This window comes from Chionomys nivalis, chromosome 5 (genome assembly GCF_950005125.1).
Source record: "Chionomys nivalis chromosome 5, mChiNiv1.1, whole genome shotgun sequence".
In the NCBI taxonomy this organism is placed as follows: domain Eukaryota; kingdom Metazoa; phylum Chordata; class Mammalia; order Rodentia; family Cricetidae; genus Chionomys; species Chionomys nivalis.
The window spans coordinates 28,811,535-28,834,803 of record NC_080090.1 but is presented as its reverse complement, the minus strand read 5'-3'; the positions used below and the strand labels follow the sequence as shown (position 1 = coordinate 28,834,803).

Genomic DNA, 23,269 nt, shown 5'->3' with positions numbered 1-23,269 from the left:
CAAGAGAACTTCCTCGCGGGGCGGTGGTGGTGCACGCCTTTAATCCCAGCACTTGGGAGGCAGAGGCAGGCGGATCACTGTGAATTCGAGACCAGCCTGGTCTACAAGAGCTAGTTCCAGGACAGGCTCCAAAACCACAGAGAAACCCTGTCTCGAAAAAAACAACAACAACAAAAAAGAGAACTTTCTCTACTTGATAAAGGTTCTCTCTTTCATGCTCTCATCAAGTACAATAAACACAAAATGAATGTTTAAAAATAGCCACTTTGGCATGTAGGTAGTTGGCTATCTGGCTCAGTAGTCATGAGCACTTGCTGATCTTGCAGAGACCCAGGTTTGGTTTCCAACATCCACATGGTGGCTCACAACCCTCTATACCTCTAGTTCCAAGGAATCTAGCATCCTCTTCTGGCTTCCAAGGGTACCAAGCAAATACATAATAAACATATCTATATGCAGGCAAATATTCACACACATAATTTACACAGATTAATGCGAGAATTTACAAAACTCTTTATTCTGGGGATTCAATGGGAAATACAGGTTCACAAATACAGAATAGTGGAAGCTGTTGTGGGTTCAGCTGCCATTCTGCCCAAGGAGATATGAACAACAATAAGGTTTGCTTCTACTCCGACCTACCAAATAGGGGCAAGAGAGACCCTCCTCTTCCTTATAAGAGATCATGTCCACACACAGAAGCTGTGCCCTATGGCCCCTACCCCACAACTGTTGGGAGAATGAATTCCCACAACACATAGATAAATATTTCTTTAAAATATTTGTATTTTATTTTATTTATTTTTAAACACTTTGAGAGCTGAGCCTGGTGACATGTATTTGCAGTGCCACCCTTGGGAACTAATGGCAAGAAGACAGGAATTCAAGATCAGCCTCCACTACATAGCTCTAGGCCAGCCTGGACTATGCAAAACTTTATTTAGAATCAGCAATTAGACTAGTGTACTAATCTAACTTGTAATAAACACCGTACAGGCAGTCCTAATTAGTGTAACAAAGCAATAAAGCCTAGAAAAGATTAAACAGAACTTTTGCTATTCAAACTTACTACCTCACCCCCCCCCCCACACACACCCTTTAAGAGTTCTTTAGTGATGGGCCTTCCTGCCTGCCCTTCAGATCCCGCAGTGGTGGTGTGTGCACTGGAAAGAGTACATTTTGTGCTGGGTGTGGCACTGGCCTTGCCCAGCATGGTCTGGCAGTGCGCGTTGTTGGACCAGACAGGCTCTCTGCAGGCTATGTTCTGTCGTCTTCCTGCAAACCAAAAAACATCCTCGGTATTGCGTTTGCTCGTTCTCAGTAATGCTGTTTACTTAGAATCTGGAAATATTTTCTCAGAGGGCCCTTTAGACAGTAGTAAGATGTAGCTGGAGACAGACTGAGTAAACGGAAAGGAAAAATCGAATTAGGCTAAGAATTGTTTTTAATCTCTTATTCTCACAGCAGCCCTCAAGGATAGCACCATAATTCGTATTTCGCTCGTGTGGGTCAGACATAAAGCCTACCTCCCCCCTCCACTTAGATCCTATAACCTGTAAGTATTTAAGTTCTGAAGTTGCACCTGCCTGCATTGTTGGATCAGAGCATGAAAACGCAGGGTGGCTTCTGTTTCATTCCTCTTGGCTTAGGAATGTCAGATCACCAAAGAGCAGCTTGCTGTTGACTCCCTTGGGGGCCATGCGACAGTGAAGCAGTTCTGACTACCATCCATGAAGCATCCCTGTGCTGGGCCAGTGTTGGCACTGACTATGTATCCTATAGCTGTATGGATAATGCAGATCTAAGTGGGCCATCTAAACTGGGCAACAAAGTCAGACATCCACGGAAGGCGGAGCAGAGTTAGGTCATCCTGCAGCCAGTCAAGTGCATTCCCTGCCCTGCTTTAAAGCAAGACCTGCAGCTGCTTTCACCCTTCGACCTCTCCATTCTGGTACAGCTTTAGCTGTGGAAATGAGACTCCTGGCTCTCTGGGCTCCAAGGTGTATGCAGGATTATCCGAGACCAGGCCCTTTCCCCCTGGGACTTTACTCACGTGCTGCAATGCAGTTTATGCCGCCAAAGGAAACGAGAGCGCAACCCTGGCCTTTAGACGAAAGTAGGAGCATTTAGGAAAATTCAGGGAGTGCTTAAGAGGCTGCATGTGCACACACACGTGTGGACTCAGTATGCTGAGGGTGCAGATATGATGTAAAGTCGGGGTCAGATTTTGAAAATTATCTTTCAGGCACTGGTGACCAGGAACTGGGCAAGGAGCATCCTGTAGGACATCACCACTTGGATGCAGACAGCTTTTGGACCTTTCTTGTCAGGACCCCCATCCTTTCTCTGTAGTGCAGTCTCTCATGTTAGGAGATTCGCCTATTGCATTTTAAAACTCAGCCTCTCTAATGTTTCAAGGATTGTCTGCTGTCGGCTCATTTAGCATGCCTAGAAGTCAGAGAGGTTCCTGGCAGCCGGATCCATCCTGTCCTAGAAAAGCAACTGACTGCATTATGAATCGCAGCTCACTCTCTGGCACCATGGAATTGTTTTAAATGTCTATAAGTTTAAATTTTTTTCTGCTTAAAATGTCAGCAAGTAGGGTGAGTCTTAAGAGGGCACTTCTAATTTCTGAGACTGGCAAGGGCATCAGATGACATGAAAACCTCCCAGCCGGGTTCCAGATTCAGGAAGGACTTCTCCAAACATCTGTAGGAATCCCCTGAAGAATTGGAAATCCCAGCTCAACCCTCCAAACTTTTAGAACAGCAGATGAAAAGGAAAGCTGAACACCTTGCCGGGGGGGGGGGGGGTGAGGGGGGGGTGGGAACATGAGACTCCGTAGTGATTGATTGGTTGAAGTCTGCTGCAACTGGCTGATTTGGCATTTTGGTGTCCTCATGTGCTGTCTAGCATTTACTACAGGTCAGATGGAGCTTAGGAAAATGAGGGTAACTGTTCTCTTTGTCTTGCAAAGTGATAGCGGTCATTGGAAGAGGGAGCCACCCTCTCCTCAGCCTGCTCTGGAGTCACTTACAGATTTGCAGCTGATGTTTTGTGTGGAGGTGACTTTGAAAATGTGTGGCTATAAATAGTATGGAACTAATACCCATGATGCAAATTTTTCCCTGTACATTTTCTTTTGCCATTCGATATTTTACAAATTTTAACATGTGTTTCTCCATTATTGTAGCTACAAAGATACTTTGTTATGATCCTAGAAATAAAACTTATTATAAAAAGACTATTTGGAGCTGGTCCGATGTTTCAGCGAGTTAGTGTGCTTGCCACTAAGACTGACAGCCTGGGATCTACGTGATGGGAGAAGAGAGACAACTCCAGAAAAGTGTCCTCTGACCCTTCCTCTACATACAGAGAGAGTAGTAAATGCTTTAAAAATAGGTTTTTACTTGATGAATTAAAAGCAATCTTTGTACTTTAGAAAAATGAATAGACAAAGCATACAGAAGCATGGCTCTAGCAAGGTGTGCTGGGAAGGGTTTTTAAAGCATGAAGCCAGAAGCAGCAAAAGACGCCACTGCCTGGCAAGGTCCTTGACTGGAAGATCAGAGCGGCTTCTCTCTCCAGCAACGGAAGAAGGCTCCACTGAGTGGAAGCTCTGAATGAAACGCTCACTGATGGGGGGTGTTGGATATGGAGATAGGGGAACAGGCTGGATCCCTACCCTTCTGTCTCTGTCTGCATCTCTTGTCGCTTCTCTTCTCTGACTGCTCAGCCAGCTCATCCATATAGATGCTACCATGGAGCAGGATGGCTGTGATGTGGCAGATATATTCAAGATCGGCTTTAACATTGCCCTCTATTTTCTTTTCTAACTCTACAGGAACCTAGTAATAAAAGGGTCAAACCCCTTTCAAGAGTCACGTCACTAGCAAACCTCATCCCACCTGTGAAGACCACACCATTAAAGCGCTTCAGCCAAACCTTGCAGGTAAGGGAGTGTGGACTTGGGTTGCAGTCAAATCTTGCAGGTAAGGGAGTGTGGACTTGGGTTGCAGTCAAACCTTGCAGGAAAGGGAGCGTGGACTTGGGTTGCAGAAAGCTATGCTGTGCTCGCGTCCACAATGTCTGTTGGTTTCAGGCCGACCTGCATCATCCTGCTACTGTAGATATGCAGATGAAATGTGCCGGGAGAAAATGTGTGCAAGCTGTAACCCCGGTCAGGCAGAGAAGGGCCACTTCTCTTCGGTTTTCCTCACGGTTGCACTTTCCAGAATGTACTCTTAGCACTCTTACTGGTTTTGCCCAGTAATGTTTCTGAACTCCTGAGATATCACCATGTGGTATGAGCTGGATGGTAGATGGTAGCAGAACTTGGTGGCTTCAACCAGGATCAGCGAGGTGTGGGGGATGGGGGGAAACATCTGTCACCTCTTTGTTCATGTCTCATGAACTAATGATGGTTTCTACTTTTTTGGGGGGGTTGTTTTGAGACAGGGTTTCTCTGTGTAACAGTCCTAGCTATCCTGGAACTAGCTTTTATAGACCAGGCTGACCTCAAACTCACAGAGATTCACCTGCCTCTGCCTCCTGAGTGCTGGGATTAAAGGCATGTGCTACCACTGCCCGGCCAGGGTGGTATTTCTTATATGTGGAAACCACAGGAAATTCTAATTTTGAAGTCTATAAGGAGATTGATTTGGACACAGCTGTGCCTGTCTATTTACAGAAAAGGTTTGTCGACCTCTGGGTTAAACAGAAACCCCAAAGTGTCTTGGTTCAGACTTTGGTTCTCTGTTTGAAGACTGCCAATCTTTCACAGGCAACTTAGCATTTCTAAGTCTTGCTTTTATTCCTTAGAGGCAAATTTATCATACAGTCACCATTGTGGCTTATAAAAGGGCATAGCTCCTTTGTAGAATAATTGTAAAGATTTATGAGATAATAAATTCAAGAGGCTTTAGTTATGACTAGCTATGTAGTGAGTATTGTCTACAGTAGTAACTTTTAGTTAACAAGTTGTTTTCAAGCACCGTTATATTTTTATTTTGTGTGTGTGTGTGCACGCGCATGCGTGTGGAGGGGGGAGGCATGTATGCGCCGTGATGCTTATGTGGAGGTCAGAAGACAGCTTGGGAGGAGTCATTTCTCTCCTCCCACTGTGAAGCTTCCAGGGATTGAACATAACCACCAGACTTGGCAGCAGGTGCCTTTACCCACTGAGCCATTTCACCAGGGTTTCCCTGTAGCTTTGGAGCCTGTCCTGGAGCTTTCTCTGTAGACCAGGCTGACCTTGAACTCACAGAGATCCTCCTGCACGAAGCCTATTCTTCTTTTTTTTTTTTATTTATTTATTAAAGATTTCTCCTCCCCGCCACCGCCTCCCATTTCCCTCCCCCTCCCCAACCAACTCCCCCTGTCTCTCAGCCCGAAGAGCAGTCAGGGTTCCCTGCCCTTGGGAAGTCCAGGAAGCCTATTCTTTAACTTCTTACTATAGCTTGCCTTTTGAAGTGAAGGTTGGGATCTAGCCACAGTCTTGGAACCAATTTGTAATCATAAAAGCATCCTTTTAGAATGAATCCCACAAAAGTCAGCCCATGAGATCTCATGCAGCACAGCTAAGCAAGTCGATCCTGCCATTTCTCATTTGTCTTGCGTACTAGTATTTAGCAATGTTTTTATCTTGACCTTGAACGTTTAAGATAATTGTTGCCCGGAGAGAGCTTCCAGGTGAAGATTTCTCCTTGATTCTTATCTTCTCAAAGGAAAGAATTTAGGTAACCACGGAGCTTAAGCAGAAGTTTGTGTAGCAAAACAAAGCTTTCACACCGGAGAAGTTGAAGTGATTGACCCAGAGACATACCTCATGCTGACAGTTATTACCTGAGAAGGCTTTGAGCTTCTCCTACAGCCCTTTGCATCCCTGCTTCCTTACTGTTTGATGTATGCACCACAGCCCTGTGATGCCATCCCTCCCTACCACTTGCCCCTCTATACCCACCTCTCTGTTAACTCTGCTGTCAATCATGAATGGAATATCTTACCACCCAGTTAAGTCTGGGTTTGGCTTCATCTGTCTCAGTGCCTGGGACTGTGGACTCCTGGTTATCCCTCTGGTCTCTTAGTGGGAAGAACAGAGAAAGAAAATAAGATTTTGCTGGGGAGTCGGCCTGCAGAGCAAGCAGAGAAAGATCTGTCTGCCTACTGTCCCTTGTGGCCAGTGTCTCCGCCCTCTGGACGACTTCACTGCGGGCTTTTCCTGGAAGATTCATTATCACCTGAGTCCTGCACATCTGTTCTTTTGCTGAGTTTTGCTTTTAGAAAAGTCTTTAGGCTGTCAACTGTATTTGACCCTTTCCTCTCCAGCCTAGTAGTCTTGGTTCAAGCTCACTGTGTGCTATTTCATCCTTTGATGTCGGGTCTCTATACTAATGGCCTCTCTTGCTACTATTTCTGGCAGGAAGTCCACCCTATGCCAGGGAGGGCCTCACTCGTTCTACAAGTATCAAGTGAGCCTTCACCTTGCACTGGGCTCTTCCTGCGTCTGGGTTCTTTTCTCAGGATGGAGTTGCCTTCTGGTAGATTCATGGCAGTGCTGGGCTTCAGTTTGCCACATGGCAGTAACAAGTTAGGGCCGAGTAGCTAGCCTTCTCTACAATTGCCCTTGGAGCTGTTGGTCCCATTACTAGCTCACATTGCCTTGTCTGGCTTGTCAACCTTTGCATTTGTGTTTCGAGAACACTGTATTCTCCCCTGTAGCCCATCCTGATTTCATACTTCACCATTTTTCTTTAGACTTCCCAGGCTATCTTTATTTTTTTTTTTTCTGATTCCTAGGGGTCCTGCAGAGGAAACACTATAGTAGAAAGTTGATCATCTTAGAAATGTACATTGACCTAGAGAACTGGGAAAGAAAGAAATTAATTAAGCAATGTCTGAAAACCAGCAGACTGAGACCAAGCAAGGATGAGACAGCCAGACCCGAGGGAGGGTCTGCCATGTTAAAATTGTCTTCTAAATCTTCAGAGATATTTTTCTTTTACAAAATAAATTTCTGCTAACCTTTTTTAACTGTCATGATAAATAGCTAACACTAGGCTGTATATATGGAACAGAAATAGAAAAGTTATTCATAATGGTTATGTACATAGAAATAGAAAACTTGAACAAATATGGTATTTAGAGGGAAGAGGTTAGTGGATTGGAATACACCTCTAACCTTGTATTTGAACACCATGCTCATGGGATGATCTGAGAGGATGGTGAATGCCAGCTTGCTCCCTTGGGACGTGCAGTGTAAGCTTCTGAGTATTGTTTACTAAGCTGGTATCCTGCTCATTACCTTCTCACTTCATTGCTTCCCTTGCCAGCTAAAAAGGGAGAAAGTGCTGATGCAGCCAATGGAGCAGGGAGGATGAAGAGGAGGAGTGGGCCCCAGGGGCAGCTCGGGATCCAATTTCAAGAGCTTTCACCGTTTGTTTAGCTATCCATTCGTTCGTATTAGGGGAGAAAGAAAACGAGGGGAACACGGCACAGCAAAACCTCTTGGCACTTAGCAGTCTCTTGCCTTATGCACCTGTGTGTATAATTTTCTGTTTCAAAAAATCATGAGCATGAGGCAAACTGGCTCATTTAATTCCCTTCTCTTAGTTTCTTTTATTTTTAGTAATGGAGATAACAAGGCAGGTGGTTTCCTACCAAACTTTTCGTTGTGTAGATTTTTATTGCATTTTTATTTGGGGGGAGGAGGTGGTTTGTACCTGCCATGGTGTGCGTGTGGAGTTCAAAAGACAATTTATGCAAATCAGTTCTCTCGTTCTACCATGTGGGCCCAGATGAGTGAACTCAGGTCATCAAGCTTGGTGGCAAGTGCTTTTATCCACTGAGCCATCTCATCTGTGTGTGTCCAACTCACCTCCCCCCCCTTTTTTGTTGTTACTGAGACAGGGCTTCCTTGTGTAGCCCGGGTTAGCCTAAGACAGTCCATGTATATAGCTCATCCTCCTGTCCTTGCCTCCAAAATGCTAAGATTAAAGGCATATGCCACCATACCTGGCCCCTTTTTATGTTTTTTATAAACAAGGTCTCACTAAGTTGCCTAGGTGAGCCTTGAATCCCTCTGTAGCCCAGGCAGTCCTTACAATTTTGATTTCCTTTGCCTCAGCCTTATGAGTGACTGGGGTAGCACACCTGTGCCACCAGACCCAGCTAGCGGCTTGGTTTTGTGTTGCACTGTTTCTTTTCCCCTGGCTCCTGGCACTTCAGAGGCATATAGATCCTTTTGGATATCCAGTTTCATCTCTCAGGTTGAGTTCCTTTAATTGTAGGCCAAGCAGTGACTCAGACCCAAACATACGCTTCCATCAATTCTTAGCGGTTCTCTCCTTGTGCGTCTACAGTCAGTGGAGGAGGATACTGGGCACTCTGAGCTGGCATCCTCTTCCAGAAATTAAAAACCCATTTACAAGTGTGAGTGGTCTCGGAGGCAACGCACTGCCGGGTTTGTTTCTCTTGCCTCCCCGCACTGATATGGGCTAGGGAGTTGGGTCTCAGCACAAAGGCAGTATTTATGGTGACGACAGGACTGTGGGTAAACCAAAGCACAGATGTCTGGATCCCCCAGGCCCATAAATCCCCTCTCCAGCATGCCTGAGAGGGAAACCTGGCCCAGCTCTGAAAGGGGCCGGAGTGTGCGCCTCTCATGTGGAACAGGGAATACCAGCTCCCATGGGCCAGCTGCATGCTGAGTGCTGCCTCTCCGTGCACAGCTGGCGTGACTGCTAAACACATTTGAGTCAAGTCCAGCAAGGACGGAATCCATTGCCCTGGGAGGTTGCTGTTCATTCTCTTTGGACATGAACATCTTTCTTGTCTGTTACAAAGTGTGTGTTCCTTATGGGAAAACACAGAAAAAGAGGAAGAAACGGAATGTGCATGGCCTTCCGTTCCAAAACAGCATTTTAATGTTTCTTCTCAGAATGACTTTGAGTATTAGTGCATACTTTGTGTGCCCTGAGCGTAGCTCAAGGTCACTTAGTCTGTCTAACCTCACTTGTGTGATCTGCTCACTTTGGGGTGCAGCTGCACAATCAGCCTCTCTTAACCTCACATAGGGGCACTCCCATTTTCATTAAAGTAACTATCTTATTTTCCCTAATAGTTTGGTTTAGGTCTCCCCCCCACCCCCGTTTTGTTGTTGTTTTGAAACAAGGTCTCTTATAGCCCAGGCTGGCCTTGAACTTGCTGCAAGCCTGAGGAGACCTTGGTCTACTTCCTCAATGCTAAACTCGCAGACAATACTACTGCACCTAGTGAATACAGTCCTGAGAGTTGAACTTGGGGCCTCATACATACTAGGCAAGGGCTTTACCAACTGAGCTAATGGCTCAGTAGGTTTTGTTCTGTCCTTTTTCTACCTACATCCTCCCTTTGTCATTTATCTGGGTGTGGAGCTTTTATGTAAGATCGAAAAAAAGTATTATATAACACTTATATTTGGGAAGTATGATCTTTATGAACTATGTATTATTCTAATGTGTTGATAGGATTTATTTCACATAGCTGGTGTCTAGTAGTCATGGATACTTGGGCTATGAATACTTTTAGGAATTTTCATGTGCATTTTTAAAGCATAATTGTACAGTACATAGGGGTTTTGTTTTTATATATGATTTAGACTGTGTGCAGAACTTGGTAGATACTATTACTATATTATTACTGGAAAAGTTAACCACTGCTGCTCTAAGGTTCTCTCAAGGCACTGTCTGTGGGTACCTGCCGAGTGATGGGGTCTGCCCTTCTTCTTGAACTGACACATAGAACACGCTCCACAGAGAATTGTTTGGCTAAGGAAGGAGTGTGGTAATCACAGCCTCTCAGTGCTTTGTTCTTTGGTCTTTAGATCTAGAAGCTTTCCATGTGCCCCAAGAGCAGTCTAAATACATGGTGTGAGCCAGTGATCTTCCCGAATATCCCACTGTGTTAACTATTCTGTCCTACACTTGATGATGGAGATGTGACCAATATGAAAAAGGAGGCACATGTGCTGTAGAAACCTATAAAATCTGGTTGGTAATAATTTTCTAAGATATTAGGAAAACAGAAAATGAAGAGCTCAGAGCCACTGTATCTCAGTCATAACACACGAATTAGTATATTAATGGGGAAAGGAGATAAAATTCTTGAAAGTAGTTATCCTTGAAAATATAATTATGAGCCATTTGCTCTTTTATTTTCTGTTTGCATTATCTTTTTCATTATCACACAAGAATTAGAATCATTACATAACAAATATAAATCTTATATTTAATTATGTTCTGTAGGTGGGCAGAGAATGAATGCATGAACTGGAAATACTTCTTTTCCATCATATATTTCTGTTACACTTAAACTTAAAAAATAACCATATGTTGCCTCTTCCAACCATATAGAAATAAATAATATCCAAAAATCTCATTGGATAATGTACACTATATATAGCATTATTGTACTAAGAAGGCAGATTAGAAATTTTAGTAATGGCCTGAGAGTTAGAGCATCAAGAATAGATGTTGGATTGGGGATGGCCTAGAGATGAAATGGGGAGAGGACACTCCAGGTTTGAGAAGGGAATGAAAAGTCTAGTCCCGTCTACACATGCGACATAAACAGGAAGATAAGTGTATGGACTTACGCAACCAAGTCTGACAACCGTGATTTTCTTTTCATAAATACCCTGTAAGTGGTGAGCCAGGTGAGCTCTCTACCACCAGCTGTGTTCTCAGCTGGTTATTTCCAGATCTTTTGTTCTTAGTTATGCTGATGGGTCTCTCATTGGTTAGTGAAGTTCCTTCAAGAAGCTATTTGCTCTTAAGTAACTCGATATGTTTCTGCTATTTGCTGTGGATAAAAGCATCCAAGACTTCCCCCCTTATCTGTGCTTTCACTCTCCCCAGTTAGGGTTACCCATAATCAACTATGATAGGAAAATGGTAAATGAACAATGCCAAGAGTGAACAACTTATACATTAAAAGTAACTTTGACTGTTGTAAGAATTAGTTTTATCTAGCTGTGACCAGATCTCTGACAGAAACAACAGAGGGAGGAATGAGATGTTCTGGGTCATGTTTCTACGATTGCTTGACATCATGCATTTGAACAGAATATCATGGTAGCAGGAACACATGCTGGAGGACCGTCGTTTGCATCGTCATGGAGCAGGACGCAGAAGGGAAAAAGGCCTGTGTTCTGCTGCTTTTCTCCCTTCCCTCTTCCATTCTGGGGTTGCAGGAAGCCCAATGGATAGCACACACTCCCCACCTTCATACCTGGTTTTTCCCTCTCAATCTTTTCTGAAAACACCTCCATAGATACACCCAGGAGTTTGTCTCAGTCTGCTGGGTAATTCTAAATCTAGTCAAGGTAATAAAGAAAATTAGCCTTCAATCTCTGGTAGTGATACACACCTTTAATCCCAGCACTTGGGAGGCAGAGGTTCAGGGCCAGCCTGATCTACTGATCTAGTGAGTTCCCAGACAGTCAGGCAACACCTGTCTCAAACCCTGCCCCCAAAAAGAGAGAGAGAAAGAGAGAAAGAAAATTAAGCCTTCTTATTTATTGCATTATTATAATTGTTCTTTTATTAATTATTGTTAATCTCTTAATGTGCCTAATCTAAGAATTAAACTTTGTCATAGATATGTATAGAAAAATGGTTCTCAACCTGGGTGTTGCAATCCCTTTGGGGATTGAACAACCCTTTCATGGGAGTTGCATATCAGATATCCTGAATATCATATATTTACATTATGATTCATAATAGAAGCAAAATTATAGTAGTGAAGTAACTACAAAAATAATTTTATGGTTGGGAGTCACTGCAACATTAAGAACTGTATTAAAGGTTCATGGTATTAGGAAGGTTGAGAACCACTGGCATAGACAAAGCATGGTTTATGTTTGGATCAGTACTATGATTGTACACATCCACTAGGGGCTCTTGAAACATATTTTCATAGATAAGAGGGGACCGATGGATGTAGACCAACCCTCATGGTAGCGATATGGTTGATAGTCTAAGAGTGATAGTCTTCTATTGCTGTACTAAAGCACCGTGACCAAAAGCTACATGGGAGGGATGGGTTCATTTACAGATTACAGAGCATCATCAGAGGAAGCCAACACAGGGAATTAAGGTTGAAACCTGACTGCAAGAACTGAAGCAGAGACCATGAAGAAAACTGCTCATTGGCTGGCTTCTCATGATTTGCTCAGTATGCTTTCTTATATAATCCGGGACTACCTGTCCAGAAGTGGCACTGCCCACAGCAGGGAGGACCCTCCTACATCAATCATTAAGCAATAAAATGACCCCACGGCTTGCTTGCTTCTATGCCAATGTGATGGTTTCCTCTTCCCAGATGACTCTAGTTTGCATCAAGTTGACACAAAAATTAGCCAGCACAGGTACTGACCATCTCCTGCCGACTGCAGTAGGCATCTGGCCAGCTGTTGACCTACTTTGACTTGGCCGCCAATCCTCACTTTAGCTTTTTGATGTTCTAATTATTATGTTGCCTCAAGAGATGAGAATACTGAGAGCCAGAGAAATGAGTAAAGCTCTTGTAGACCAGGCTGGCCTCGAACTCACAGAGATCCGCCTGCCTCTGCCTCTCGAGTGCTGGGATTAAAGGCGTGCGCCACCACTGCTGGCCTAAGCCTTTTCAACTCAAGTCTATTCTTACCTTCTCCCAGCCCCTCAGACCTCTGGCTCTTGACTTTTTCCTGCTCTTTCCCTTCAGAAGATTAGCACAAAGGTCAAATGTGGTGGAGCCGGCAGTGGGAAAGGTGCTGCTCCTCATTTTAAGCGAGAGCCTTCTGGGGGGAGGGGCTATGCGGGAGCCTTTTGTGACTGCATGTTGGAACTTTTTGGTTGCACCCAATGCAGCAGCCACACTGGAACAGTCCCATCCTAGCTTCCAACCTGTTTACTATTGAACCATCTGCTACCAAATAGCTGTGTAGTCGGGATGGTGGAGGGAATATGCCCGGCCTGAGCTCTATTGGAGCTTGTTATCTTTGGCTATGTAGACCTTCTGTTTTTGCAACCGGACAGAGCAAGCACCCTGCTGAATAGGCAGCATTAACAAATCAAATCTGTCCCCTGGTGTCTACCTGTTGGGCTTTCATTTCCTCCGACATATGTAAATGGACTGGTTTCCTACCCTACTGACAGTCAACCCCCACCTGCGACAGCTTTCCTACATTCCCAGCTTGGGTACAAACATGGACACCCATTTCCAAAATCTGCTTTTGTCAGTCTCCTGTATGGCCAACCGTTACTGAGCTTTGGGTTTCTACTTATCTGCCGGGCTGGGTTTCCTCGTGGAAACTCTTGTTTATTCTGTAACTTTTTCACTGCTATCCCAGGATCCTCCCCACCCCAGCAGATCCGTGTATTTGTGTCTGTGGTTATGTGGTCCCTCCCAAGGCTGAGTCCATCACTTTGAAATGGACCAGTGTTTCTCCCCCAAGGGGACATAGGTAATGTCTCGAGATGTTTTGGTCAGCACAGCTGCGTTGGGGATGCTCCTGGTGTGTTGTGGTTAGAGACCAGCGCTGTCGCTAAGCATCCTACAAAGCACAGGACAGCTTTGCACAAGAAAGACTTGTCTGGTTCAGAACTGTGTGTCACAGACTAAGAAGTTGCCTGAAACTCATCCGCTGTGGCTCATGTACCGAACGAACCCTATACTAGGGCAGAGCCGGCCTGGATTATCACTCAAAGTGCCCCTCACACTCACACAGTTAAAAATCTATTATTAACTGCATGGCCTTCAGCAAAATTTAACCTTCTGTGAGCCTCAGGTTTCCTATCCATAAAATGGGAGCAAGAACCTTACTTCTCGGGTTTGGCAGAATTCTAAAGCTTTGGTTCAAGCAAAGAACATCCCTTGCTCCCCAAGGGCGTTCACTCTACAGTGTCAAGCTGTCTCCTATTCCTGCTGCCACCCTTTTCTGCCGTGGATGGACTGTGTCCTCTAAAACCATGAGCCAAAATAAAGTCCTCCCCTCCCTTGCGTTGTTTTTTGTTGGGCATTTGGCCACAGCAGTGTGTTTGTCTTCTATTGTGAAAAAACATCATGCGTGCACACACACACACACACACACACCACTTCAGTTTCCTTATTGGCAAAATGAAAACAAACCTGCTTTATGGGGGTGTGTTGTGAGAATTCATTCCACTCATAGTTTTGGGGTACTTGTCTTAGGCATGACTTCTGTGTACATACATAATCTCTTATAAGGAAGAGGAGAGGTCTTGCTCACTCTCTTGCTCTGGCTGGGCTTGGCATGGTCAGAGACCCAAAGGGGTCAGAAAGTCGAGTAGACCTATCCTCTTCCTTATAGAGATCACGTCTGCACACAGAAGCCACACCCTAAGGCCAGTCCCCCACAACCATTGGCAGAATGAATTCCCACAACAGGGATGGTGTGAGAATTAGAAAGATTACGTCTAAAGAGCTAAGGATAGATGCATAGATAATACTCATGGCACCCCAAGTCTGGCAATCACTAAGAAAACACAAAAGAGGAGCACCTTAAGGTAGTTTACCTCTTTTTTATATATAAATTAATTTAACTTTATTCTATTGTTCCGAAGGTATCAAATTCCCTGGAACTGGACTTATAGATAGTTGTGAGCTGCCATATGGGTACTAGGAACTGAACCCAGGTCCTCTGGAAGAGCAGCCAGTGCTCTTAACCACTGAGCCGTCTCTCTAGCCCCTAAGTAGTTCACCTCTTATTTCCCCCAAATGGTAATGAAGAAAATCTCCAACTGACTGAGAAAGTCTTGATGAATGCATAAAAATTTGGCCATTATTTCTTATAGTCAAAACATGATATAGAACTCAGGTGCAGTGATTTTTGCCTACGAGACTAATAAATCCACCCAATGAGAATGAAAGCATATGCTCTCCTCTTCCTGTCTGGGAGAAGTACCGCTGAACAGCCTGCTTGAAAGGTTAATTTGGTAACACTTTTAGCATCAAGTATCAATATTAATATAGATGAGCTCTTGGAAACCCCAGCAATCCAAATGAGATCCAGTAAAAATAAATACAAGTTGATAGTTTTTAGACTGAAGGAATCTGCCTTCATAAATATCAACACAAACATACAAAGGGTGTTCCGTCAGGCACTTATAATAGCCAATGGCCAGAAATAATTTCACTGTTCATCAGGTGGGCATTGAATAAGTATGGAGTCTACGTAGACCTTGGGGTCCCACTGTAACCATTGCTAAGGAGTGAAACGTTTGGGACTAGGAAATAGTTTTATGATACCACTACTTTGTTATTTCAGAGATGTTTAATTTTATGTTATCTGAACTTTAGGCTCAGTGATTTTACTTGAAAGAAATTGCTCTTTTTTATTAACTTTTTATGTTAGCAAAAAAAATGAGTTTCATAGAGGCATTTTCATATACATTCTCTCTCTCTCTCTCTCTCTCTCTCTCTATATATATATATATATATATATATATATATATATATATGGAATGTGTATTTCCATATATGGAGACATTTAATGCTTTGTTATCTTATTTACCTCAGTTATGTTGTTGCTTTAAGAATTATTTTAGTTTTAGATGTGTATCTGGGGGGAGGTGCACATGAGTGCGGAATCCTGGAGAGGCCAGAAAAGGGAGCTGGATCCTTTGGCTTGTAGTTATAGGTGGTTGTGAGCTACCAGTATGGAAACTGGAAATCAAATACAGGTCCTTTCCAAGGGCAGCAAGTCATGTTAGCCACTGAGCCATCTGCCAAACCCTCAGTTACGGTTCTGAAGAATGAGTGGTTTGTTTTGTTTTGTTTTGTTTCTTCAAGGCAGGGTCTCTTTGTAGCTCTGAGTGTCCTGGAACTCACTCTGTAGACCAGGCTAGACTCGAACTCACAGAGATCCGCCTGCCTCTGTGACCCTAGCACTGGGATTAAAGGCGTGTGCTGCCACCAGTGCCCAGGGAAGAATGAGTTTTTTCTATGCTAACATGAAAAGGGATGGTTGATTGAAAAGAGAAAACATTCTGTTTTCTGTAAAATACTTAGAAGAAAATTGGAAAGGCATAGAATGCAGCAATGCCATGAAATGGATTTGGGGAAAAAAAGGAGAATTTGTATCACATGATTTGTAGAACATGAAAGTTTCAAGTTGGTATGAATTGCTTTCCGACTCTTGGGGGAAGTCCAAGGCTGCTCAGACTGAAAGTGGATGAGAGGGGCGACTGATCCTTTCAGTGAAAGTGGAAACTGATGTCGCATTCTGCGTCTTCTTTTTTGTGTATTTTTTCTTTCTGTTCTATAATTCCCACCTGCCCATCAGAACCACAGAGAGAATGGGCTGGTGACTCCCTGCCTTGTTTTGACCTTCCAGGACTGTGGCTAATCGATTCTGAGTGCAGGCAAGCTACACACATTTAGCATAGTTGCTATTTATAAGGGGCTTGTTAAAGCGATCCCAGGATTTGTGCAATACCTCTAGTGACCTGGACAAGCACTTTCTTGCTGTCCTAAATGGAGTGGTTCAGATTTCGTGAGCTTTTCTGTGAGTCAGGGACCCACAGAAGTCCCTGCTAGCCCAGGAGTTTGCTTACTGCTTGCAAGACAGCATGGGCTTGCCTGCACAAAGCTCTGGAAACATCCTGAAGCCCCTTTGGAAACTCCTTGTTATATTTTCCATTTTCTCAGGTTCTAAAAAATTAGAAGGTAAGCTGGAAGTCACCTGTACTGTCCGTGTGAAAAAAATGAGAAATTGATGGCATTTTAAATATCTGCTCACAAAGGATTTGCATAATTATGAAGTGATTATATACAGATTTTAATGCTGGTCAATTTTTGCATAAAGGGGATTTTTAGAAGCTAAGTTATCTCAGAGTTGTCTTAAAGGGTAGACAATATTCTGTCAACAGGTGATTCTAACTTATTTAACAGTGATCTTAATGGTGGAGCCATCTCTAAAGCCCCACCCCCCACTCTAATTTTTAAGTAGAATATAAACTTCCCTAATGAGTTCTAATTGATGAATTTCATAGTTGGATCTCAAATAATTGAGAGCTACCCTGTAGTGTCTTAGTGATGCAGGCTTACATGACACGTGTAAAATCAACTAAAATCAAGTTAAATAAATAGAGCAAGGTATAGTCACTGTTCCGTCAGAAATTTACCTAAATGTCAGAATAGGAAGGAGGGAGGATGTTGGTGAAGCCTTCCTAAAAAAGAGAGATCTGAGCCGGGTACTGGTGGTGCACGCCTGAAATCCCAGTACTCAGGAGGCAGAGGCAGGTGGATCTCTGTGAGTTTGAAACCAGCCTGGTCTACAGAGTGAGTTTCAGGGCAGCCAGGGCTTTTACACAGAGAAACCCTTTCTTGAAAAAACAAAAAGAGAGAGAGAGAGAGAGATCTGGGTTGTGTTCTGAAGACAGGTGAGGAGTGGGTTGGGAAATGGGAGAAATACCTTTGAGAAAGAGAAAATTGCTCAAAGGAAGCCCTGAGGGATAGCACAAAAGCAATGTTTGAGAGTAGCGGGGTGACTCACGGGGAGTGGCAGGATGCTGTCCTAAGTATGTTGCTTTGGCCCGATTCTTGGCCATGCTGAGTGGAAGCTCACACAGAAGGGCCCAGGGGCAGCGCACAGGGACAGCTGTTAAAGTGTATGTTGGAGGATATTGTTGGTTTTTAGCTGGTAGCACACAACTGTAATCTCAGCTCTTGGGAGGCTGATGTAGGACAATCCTGAGTTTGAAGGCAGCCTAGGCTACAGAGTATGTTCCAGGTCATCCTAGGCTGTGTAACCAAAGAACCCGTCTTCTTTAAAAAGATGTATTTTAATATCTTAAAGTGAGTGTACATGTAACATGTGTGTGTTTGTATGCATGTATGTATGTGCAAGTACATGTAAGGGCAAGTGCCTTCAGGGACCAGAGACATCAGATTCCCTGGAGACAGAGTTAGAGACGGTTGTGGATACTGAAATCCGAACTTTGGGCTTCTGGAAAGGCTACCGCATCTTAATGTTTTAATGTTTGGTCATCTGTCCGGCTTCATGAGAACTTGTCTTTTTTAAAAAGAAAAAAAGCATTTTTTGAGTGTAGAAATACCTCCTTGCCTTTCCGTCTCCAGGGAGCATGTTGAAATCTTGCAGGATAAAGACTACAGATGACACATTCACCTTCTTTTGTCTTGAGAAAGCCCCGTGGGAGTATATTTCAGTCACAAGGCTGAACTTGGGGTGATTAGGACCTCTAAAGACAGCTGGGCCTCTTTGCCTGTGTCAGGGGTAGGCATCGTTTGTTGCCAGGCTGGTACCCGGTATGCATATTCATTGCAACGTTTTGCACTGATAGAACCCCAGCTACTGGAGACAGAAAGAACCTGTGTGTAACTTAAATGACTAAGGTTCGTCCTTCCAGACTTCAGGCACAGTGGGATCCAGGAGCTTAATCAGTTCACTTTGCTAAAGCCTGTTTGCTTTCGCATCCTGTGTGTCCCTTTCCTGACTCCTGAGGTAAATAGTTGTTCCGTGTGACCAGGGAGAGTTTGCTTGCTTGCGTTATCTCTGAACTCCCAGCACCAGAGTGCCCCTCCCCTTTTCTCTCATAAATCATGTGGCAGAGGATCGGGGTGATGGCACCGTCTGGTTGCTCAGGCCTGGATAAGCCTACCCAAACTATTCTGGGGGTGGGGAATACCAGGGATAGCGTGGTGCTATTGTAGGAAAGGGTAAGTTTTCCTTTATGGCTATCCACCCTCCTGCCTGTGAAGAGTAGCCACCTACTGGAAATAAACCACTGGGCGTGTGCTGGAGAGCTGCCTTTCGCATGTGAGCCTGGCCTGCCTGGTCTCGTTCTGTGGTTCACTCGGTGTCCAGGTCACACGGGATGTTGCCTCCAGCATGTTGTGTGAAAAGGCACCTATTCTTTTTCCTCGGTGTCCCACTCCCTCAAAGCTTCGGCCGTGCCCTTTCTGTCTTGCAGATACATGGTTTGTGTCTGTCAGTGACAGGAAGCTGCTCACGAAGGATCCACCCCGTCCTGCTGCTGACCCTATGATTTCTTTTTCTCATTGTGTAGCGGTCCATTAGCTTCCGCAGTGAGAGCCGCCCCGACATCCTGGCCCCCCGAGCATGGTCCAGAAATGCCACCTCCTCAAGCACAAAGCGGAGGGACAGCAAACTGTGGAGTGAGACCTTCGATGTGTGTGTCAATCAAGTGCTTACGGCCAAGGAGATCAAGCGACAGGAGGTAAGCTCGGGACCCAAGGAGCTGCCTGTGTGTCGACAGCAAAGGTACCTGTAGGCGAGAGCCACATCCTGTGGAGAACACAGGATGGCAGAAACTAAAAAGCCAGCATCCAGCTTCGTGGGCCTGGCCTGACTGTAAAAATAAAGTGATTTTGCTGTGTTGAATCCAAGAGTCCAGTTAGGATTCTTACACTCACAAAGACAATTATGTATATAATGAATACTATACCATGTATCTATACTATATTATACATATATATATACACAATTTCATATATATATATGACGATATATTCTATTTCTTTCTTTCCTTCTTTCTTTCTCTCTTTTTGGTTTTTTGGGACTGGATCCCTTTTTGTAGTCCTAACTGTCCTGAAGCTTACTCTGTAGACCAGAATGGCCTTGAATTCACAGATCTGCCTACCTCTGCCTCCTGAGTGCTAGGATTAAAGGTGTGCGTCACCACACCCCACTGCAGTCATTTTATTTATATCTTGATAGTAACTTTTAGATGTTTTTTAAAAAAATATTGGGCTCTTGTAACATTGGTCCAGCTTTCTAAAGAAAAACTTTTCCTTGCGGAGGATAGTTAATTTCCGTATGAGTTTTCTGTATCCCCATCTTTTTTTTTTTTTTTTTGAATTTTCGAGACAGGGTTTCTCCGTAGCTTTTGGTTCCCCGTATCCCCATCTTAAGTAGCTGTGACGACATCCCCTTCTACAGAGGTCTTGTCAGTGCAAGCTCTGCTCACCTCTTCTCATGTGCTGCCTCCACTGGGATCCCAGGAGTGTCTAGTTTTTATTGTTGTTTGTTTTGGGTTTGGGGGTTTTGTTGTTTTGTTTTGAAACTGAATCTCCCCATGTAAACCTGGCTAGCCTAAAACTCATGATGTAGACCAGGCTAGCCTCAAAACTCTCAAAGTACTTTTAGCCTCTGCTTCCCTGGTGCTGGGATTAACAGTGTTCTCTCTCCTTCCCCTTTCGCCTCTTCCCTCTCACTTTTCCTCTCCCTCAGACAACCAGAAGGGGTACTTGAAATCTCGTGGTTTCATGACCAAGCTGTCCTTCCCTAGGAACTGATTTTCCAGGTCTACTTGCATACAGGTCAAAAACTAAGCTTGCAGGGTTACTCAGAGGGCTAATGCCTGCAGTGGCGCTACTAGTTCAGGATGAGCTGAACCTCTATTACCAGGAGCTGCTGAAACCCTCAAAGCACTACACAGATGTAGAAATGGGGCAGGCATGTTTATATGTGTGCTTGGTTAAATAGATAAAGCAGGGAACAAAATTAGAATGCTACCGTGTATATAAAATAATATGTATGTATATTAATTTGTTTATATGTTCATAAAAAATATTTCTGGAAGGATGCCCAAAGAATTGGCAGCAGTGTTTCCTTTTGAAGTCCCCGAAAGAAGGAGCTGAGATTTTCCCACGTGCACTCCATTTTGTGCACTCTGTGTTGGGTACCATGCAGATGTATTGCCTACCCAACAGTAAGCAAAGGCTTTAAATAGTGCACGCACTCTCAGAAATCCTGTGTGGAAATATAGCAAAGTCACATGTGAGATTAGGATGTGGGTGTTTGGTCTTCACTCCTTGCCATGTAGAATCTCCCACCCTCAAGCCGAAGATTGAATGGTGGCTGTCAACCATTGAAAGCTTCCGGCTGTGTACTAGCTACGAGTCAGACCCAGGCAAGAAAACAGAAGTGCTATCCAGTGACAACCCAGCCTGTCCTGGTTTATGCTTTGTTTTGTTTTGTTTTTTTCTCAACTTAACACAGCTTGCTTGTCTGGAAAGAGGAACCTTGATTGAAAAAAAAAATGCCTCCATCAGACTGCCTACAGGCAAGTTTGTGGGGGTATTTTCTTGATTTGTGATGGACATGGGATGGCCCAGCCCACTGTGAGCGATGACGTCCTTGGGCCAGTGGTCCTGTGTAGTATTAAGAAAACAGGCTGGAAGAAAAAGAAAAGAAAAGAAAAGAAAAGAAAAGAAAAAGAAAAGAAAAGAAAAGAAAGAGGGAGGGAGGGAGGGAGGGAGAGAGAGAGAGAGAGAGAGAGAGAGAGACAGTCTGAAAGGCCTGTAAGTAGCTTTCCCTTGTGACAGTGGTTCTCAGCCCTCCTAAGGTTGGGACCCTTCCATACAGTGTCTCATGTTGTAGTGAACCCTCAACCATAAAGTTATTTCATTACTACTCCATAACTGTAATTTTGCTACTGTTATGAATCATAATGTAAATATCTGATATGCAGGACCTAAAGGGACTGGGACCCACAGGTTGAGAACCACCGCTCTATGACCTCTCTTCTAGTTTTTGCCTTGAGTCTGGCCCTGAGTTCTCTCAGTGACTGACTGTGACCTGAGAGTTGCTGTGTTTATCCCACAATAGAAACCAAACTAAGATCTACCGGCTGACCCCTGGAGAAGTGAGCGAGGCTGATGGTTCCAGGTGATAAAGGCCAGAGATTTCATCTGTCTGCTGTCTGGATCGCCATGGAAACCCAGAGGACATAGTTTTAAGAGCTGAATGGCTAAACACGAGTTCTGAAAGGGTGGTGTGGTAGATACAGAGAGGGTGTAGGCTGCTCTCATACCTGCCCTCGATCCTGCCCTCACCTGATACTCATAGCCTTTATGATACCCTGTAAACCGTAAACGGGAATGTTGCCCTGAGTTCCGTGAGCAGTGGTGGCAGATTAACTTAAGGAGGGGTCATGAGAACACTGACTTCTCACCGTTGATGAAAGTCACAGATCAAACTATTTAAGGTCTTGATTAGCATATAGAAGGGTAAAGAGCCTTGGGACTGAACCATCACTCTGGGGACCTGATGCTATCTCCACGTAGGTAGCATTAGAATTGAATTAGATGACAGCTACCTGGTGTCTGCGGCATAATTCATTGCTTGGAGTGCAAAGGGAAGTCCCCCCAGAAGTCACCTGTGTTATGAAAATGGAGGAGGGAAAAAAAAACTGAAATAGGGGTGGGAAGGGAGAGCAAGGGAGAAGAAGGGGGGAAGGGATGGAGGGAGGAAGAGACGGAAAAACTGAGTTTGTTATTTCTGCATTCTCAGAGTTAGCAGGGTGCTATTGTAGGTGATTTAAAATTTCCTCCCTTATGTTTTACTGTATTTTTTCTAAGTGTTATCCATGTCCATATGCGTCTTGTACAACCTGCCAGCCTAGGAAAAGGAAAGACAGAGCGCAGATGAGAAAGGCATTAAGGCAGGGCCAGCAGCAGTGAGCAGCAGTCAGGATTTGAACCTGGTGTTTCTCTTCTTTTCTCTTGTGGAATCCTGTGGGCCTCCTCTCTTGGGGACGAAGGGCATTGGTCATAATAGTTGATGAGCTCCCTCCCATAAAGCAGATGGCCAAGGAAATCCAAGGCAAGTCCATTTAAGATGCCACTGTTGGAGACAGGCAGCCGAGAGTTACACAGGACCCCTGTGCTATTTTTGTAACTTCTTACGTGCGTGTAATTATTTCAGTAAGCCAAGAGGTGAGACTTTGCTGGACCGTCGGGAGGGCTGTCCCCACAGCCCAGGTTTCTGTCTCACCTGCTCTGTTCCATTTCATTGCCCTCTCGTCGGTAAACCTCAGGGTAGTGGCCAAGCCTGGAAGCAGCTGACTTCTCCTCTCCAGCTGGGGACAGTAGAGTTGTTCCTGGACTATCATTTCAGGCTGGTAGTCCTTTAGTGCCATGTTTGCCCAGTGTTTGGATTCCCGGTGAGAGGAGTGCACTGCGCACCATAGCTCTTTAGATTATGGTGGCTTAATGGAGCCAAATCTGAAATGATGAATTTACACACTCTAATCTCATTTATTGTGCCTGGTGAGACTTTAGAATGAATTGACTCCACCCGATTCTGTTTATAGTGATAAAATGTTGGGTTCTTTTTATAATCCCAGTCTTACGTAGATGATAAGAATATAGCTTTCTTCTGAGACTTGCCTTCTTTGGGGATAAAAAAAAGCAGACTGTGATGGTCTGGTTAATAACTCTGCCAGATCCCTTTCTGACTGCA

The 23,269-nt window shown here is 44.3% G+C and overlaps 1 protein-coding gene across 3 annotated transcripts in view; it reads left to right on the top strand.

Moving 5' to 3' along the window:
* Window positions 1–23,269, top strand: part of Arhgef3 (Rho guanine nucleotide exchange factor 3) — a 287,187-nt gene that overhangs the window by 238,436 nt on the left and 25,482 nt on the right. For all 3 annotated transcript variants that reach the window (XM_057770292.1, XM_057770293.1, XM_057770294.1), the window contains 2 exons: window positions 3,845–3,952; window positions 19,071–19,241. In XM_057770292.1, coding sequence (XP_057626275.1) covers window positions 3,845–3,952; window positions 19,071–19,241 — 279 coding nt within the window. The remainder of the gene's footprint in view (window positions 1–3,844; window positions 3,953–19,070; window positions 19,242–23,269) is intronic.